The sequence below is a fragment of the Seriola dumerili genome, unplaced genomic scaffold (genome assembly GCF_002260705.1).
Source record: "Seriola dumerili isolate Sdu_G_001 unplaced genomic scaffold, Sdu_1.0 BDQW01000068.1, whole genome shotgun sequence".
NCBI classification, from domain to species: Eukaryota; Metazoa; Chordata; class Actinopteri; order Carangiformes; family Carangidae; genus Seriola; species Seriola dumerili.
In genome coordinates, this window is record NW_019174323.1 from 5866988 (window position 1) to 5871255 (window position 4268).

Sequence of the window (4268 nt, forward strand, 5' to 3'; positions counted from 1 at the left end):
CTGCCTGCCTGCCTGCCTCCCTCCCTCCCTCCCTGCCTCCCTGCCTCTTCCCCCTCCCCCCTCCTCAGATTACTGCAGTGTTTACCAGAGCTTTGAGAGACTTACCCACCAGGCCACGCGTGAGGTCACGCTCGCCCCATCGGGCTAAAAAAAACCCACCCAAATCCTACCAGGCAAGCTGCCTGCTCACGCACTGGCGGCCTCTGTGTGTGGACGTTGTGTTTTGTGTGCGTGTAGGTGCATGTTGCGTCAGCCAGACGGCCTACCGCAGTTCTTCTCTTAGCACAAAATCCTCTTGTTCCCTCCTTCGCTCACTCTATAGTGTCTCGTTCTCTGTCTCATTTCACCTTGCTTCCCTGGTGTGGAGTGTCACTGATCTCCTTGCAAGACTATACTGCTAAAAATCTCCTCCTCCTCCTCCTCCTCCTCCTCTCCTGGCCAGCTTTCTTCTTCCCTGGCAAACACACACATGTACACAGGCCTACATTGTACTCCCTGCCTCACAGAAGAGCCAGCAGTTTTCTGCTGAGCCCTTACTTTTCCTTGGTGGGACATTAATACCAGGAGCTGCCCTATGTGGACACTTGATGGGATAGAACAATAACGGCATTACAACACACTCACAGATGCTTCACAATACAGACATGCTCTATTAGCATTACTCTCTGCTCCCTCTGTCTCTCTTTCACACACACACACACACACACACACAACCACACAAATGCCATCAGACACAGACAACAACAGGGCAAACAGGGAGGCGCCTATGGAATCCATGGGGTCTTAGTGGTTGATGAGATACATTTAGCATAAGTGGATTAGCCTAAATACAAACCAATCCCCCTTTACAGAAAGACAAGAGAAAGGCAATAAGAAGGAGAGAGGCTAGTAGAGAAAGAGAGGTGCAGAGATAATGAGTGAGTGTCCAGGTAAGGAGAACAAAGGAACCCAGGTGTGTGTGAATGTCAGGAAGGACTGCGGGCCTAATTTGTCAGAAACAAGACGGAGAAGGCAATTAAGTATCTCAGTCCTAAACCAAGGGAGGTTCTGACACACTGACGTGAGCTCACATCATCATTACAACATGGCACGTCACACCAGGCATGTGCACGTGGGTGTGGACCTATGCAGAAATGCACGAGTAACGCGACAATTAAATTCAGGAGAGGACTGTGGAGCCATGTGAGGCAGCAATTAACAAGACAACAGACAAGGAAAGTCATTTGGGTCCTGCCGGTTCTTATTGCTTGATTTCGGTGCCATCCGTGTGCCCTCGCCATGAAGAGCTTCTTAGAAATTTGGATCAATTCATTGTACAGTGGTTGTCTGATGATACCACAGAGGAGCGATTGAGAGTTATTCAATACAGTGTTTATAAAGAGGATCATTAAACCATTGAGAAGTTGCTGATTAAAGCTCCCCACAGACACAATGATTGGATTAAAGAATTTGTCTGCTATTGGAATTATGAGACTCTTGTTTATATGCATCATTTTCAATAAGATGATGAGACAATATATACGAAAGACATGAACCACTAACAACTTTGATATACAACACCAGGGTAGTCATACCCTCAATATCTCAGTACGGTTATAGTTGCAAATCAGTGAGTTGAGCTGCTTTATGGCAATATTCAATTTACAGGATTTCTGTAGCGATAGGTTAAGGTTTTTTCAGGCATTTAGTTCACTGGATTAGCCCCAGAAGGTTATTTTATCTATGAACTGCTTCTCAATGGACTTTCCAGAAACTTTATTGTATACTAATAAAGAGCACTACTGCAATATAAAAATTATACATATAGCGCTCCATTCCAATATTCATCACAAGCAAAACAATCATGCACATATCATGGTCTGGGTGAGTGTGCATGGTGTGTTACCGTACCTCTTGCAGACAGCTTCTTAGTGTTGATGATTTTTGCAGCATATTCCTGTCCTGATGACTTCTTTACACACCTACGCACCACTGAAAAAGCTCCCCTAAGAAGAAAGAACATAAACAACCAAAAATCAATTCCATTTCACATGCTCTCTCTCTCTCTCTCTCTCACACACAAACACACACAGTGTGACATTTGAAACTGCATCCATGCGTGTGGCAGTGGTTTGTTTGTGTATGCTAACAACCATATCTGTCTTTCACTCACACACACACACACACAAAGAGTTTACAGTCATTACTATCACAACATCAGTGTATGCAACCAGAAAACGTGAGCAACAATCAAACAAAACCAGGACCAATATAGCCAAGCTTTTCCAGCACGAGTGATGATATCAGCTCAGGTCTTGGATTATGAGTGAATGGCCATGTACTTTTGCTAATCTCTGATAGGCACCACAATACAATGCAATCTACCACTCCAAAGGAAATTCAATTTCCAACAGCCATCACAAAGAATGGGCTGCATCACACACAACAATAGGCAACTTAATGCGCTCACAAGGTAACAAGTTCAGTTATAAATCTACTCAAGCAGAAAATGAAGTGCATAACACATTATAAACCAACTCCTACCTTGAGGAGTTTCATATTGACCTAGTTGGACACTCCATATTTTTCACCTGCTAGCTTCTATGGTGATCATTCAATTTTGTGCATCACAGAAAAAGTAATTATGCATGAGTTTCATAGTGCCTATATCACAGCATGCACAAACTGCAGTATCTGGCCCTGCAGTTTTCCCAAAAGAGGGGGGCTGCTTTTTCGTATTCTTGATGGTATATGGAGGGTTGCTACTTTTTGCTGCACTCTGCTCTTACCACTCTGCTCTTAGTTTCAATTATTTACCAGTGAATGAGAAGTGACAGGTGACAGAAGTACAACTCAGGGCTTTGACGTTAATAACCTATGACGGAGCAAAATGCATTAACAAACCGGTGCAGAAACATAAGCTGAGGTAAGTGGTCAGTCTAGGGAGGACTCAGGAGCAGTACAGCCCAAATACATTATGAAGGATGTGTAGGTGTGTATGTGTGCGAGTGCATTGACTGTGTAATCAGTGCCACGATTGCTGTCAATTATTAGGCAGATAGTGTAAATGGCAGCTGGAAATTAAGGCTGGCGTAGCTTTATAGAGCCAATGTCGTCCTGCTGCCGCTGGTTTGGGTACAACGGGGGAGGGGGGGTTTCACCGGCCAAGAACAACAGATGCTGCTGCTGATGATTATGATGATGAAACAGAGGAGGTAGTGGCCCGGTTTTCTTGCCGTCATCAAAATACCGAGAAAACACGTCACTGCCCCTTGCACAGTAAACGCCGAATTGCCTGTAAAACTGCCAGTGCTTTCGATTACTGCAGTTTAAGAGCCGCAATTACAATGTATTTATTGATAACATGATGATCGGGCCAGCTGGTGTGCGGAGCGTATGGGCATTACAGTGCAAACATAAAGCAGCGCAGCCTGGACCGAATAACTTCCTCATTAAGTGATCCAGGGGTACGTAACGTTACTCAACACGGTTACACAAATCATCTGCAGCTGCTCGGAAAAAAGTGGTCGGCCTAGTTAGCTACCGACCACAGCCTCTGGTCTAACTACGGAGCCCGCACGGAGCTGTCAGACCCGTGGGCCGGTGAAATGTCACAGGGCTACGTCTCCGGCGTCTCTCGGGGCCCCACTGACGGGTCCAGCAGACCAGAAAATACCGGCTAGCAAACACGGAAGGGCTACCAGCTGTTAATGCACCAACCTCTATGTGGTATATTCATCACCATTAGCGACTAAAAGACGCAACGCTAGTGGGCTAACTCGGCTAGTTCATCAATATCAGCATGGTAGCTCGCTGGCTAGTAATTGAACGTTAGTGCGCTGTTCACCGTTACTGCGGGGGGAGCTAGTTAGCCGATAGCAGCGGTTATTTAGCATGACTGCACCACGGCAACAACATTCTCCAGTTAACACCAACTGACAAATTATTAAAGCATTCAACATGACTCGTCTGTAAGCTATTTTGGCTAGCTATCGCCTGCTAGCTGGCTAAGCAAAAATAATGTGAGGCGAGGTTGCGGGGGTGGGGGACAAAACGACAAGACAAACACGATGCACACTGTAACGTTACGACTGCTGCTTACTTCCCGAGCTCCTCGTACAGCTGGTACTCGTCGGTAAACCTGGTGGAAGTAGCGGTGGTTGCCATGGTCGGAGCCGTGAGTGGGGAGCCCAAGCCTTGGGGTACGACGGCGGCTGGCTCTCGTACGGGGTCCGGGAGGAGGGTAGCCTAGCCTCCAACACTGGAGCACCTTTCTGACAGGCAGGCAA

The 4268-nt window shown here is 46.4% G+C and overlaps 1 protein-coding gene across 12 annotated transcripts in view; it reads right to left on the reverse strand.

Moving 5' to 3' along the window:
* Positions 1 to 4268, reverse strand: part of LOC111220297 (calcium/calmodulin-dependent protein kinase type II subunit gamma-like) — a 32106-nt gene extending 27838 nt beyond the window's left edge. For all 12 annotated transcript variants that reach the window (XM_022743346.1, XM_022743340.1, XM_022743344.1 and 9 more), the window contains exons 1-2: positions 4082 to 4268; positions 1891 to 1985 (exon numbers count right to left, since the gene is read on the reverse strand). In XM_022743346.1, coding sequence (XP_022599067.1) covers positions 1891 to 1985; positions 4082 to 4146 — 160 coding nt within the window. In that variant the 5' untranslated portion in view covers positions 4147 to 4268. The remainder of the gene's footprint in view (positions 1 to 1890; positions 1986 to 4081) is intronic.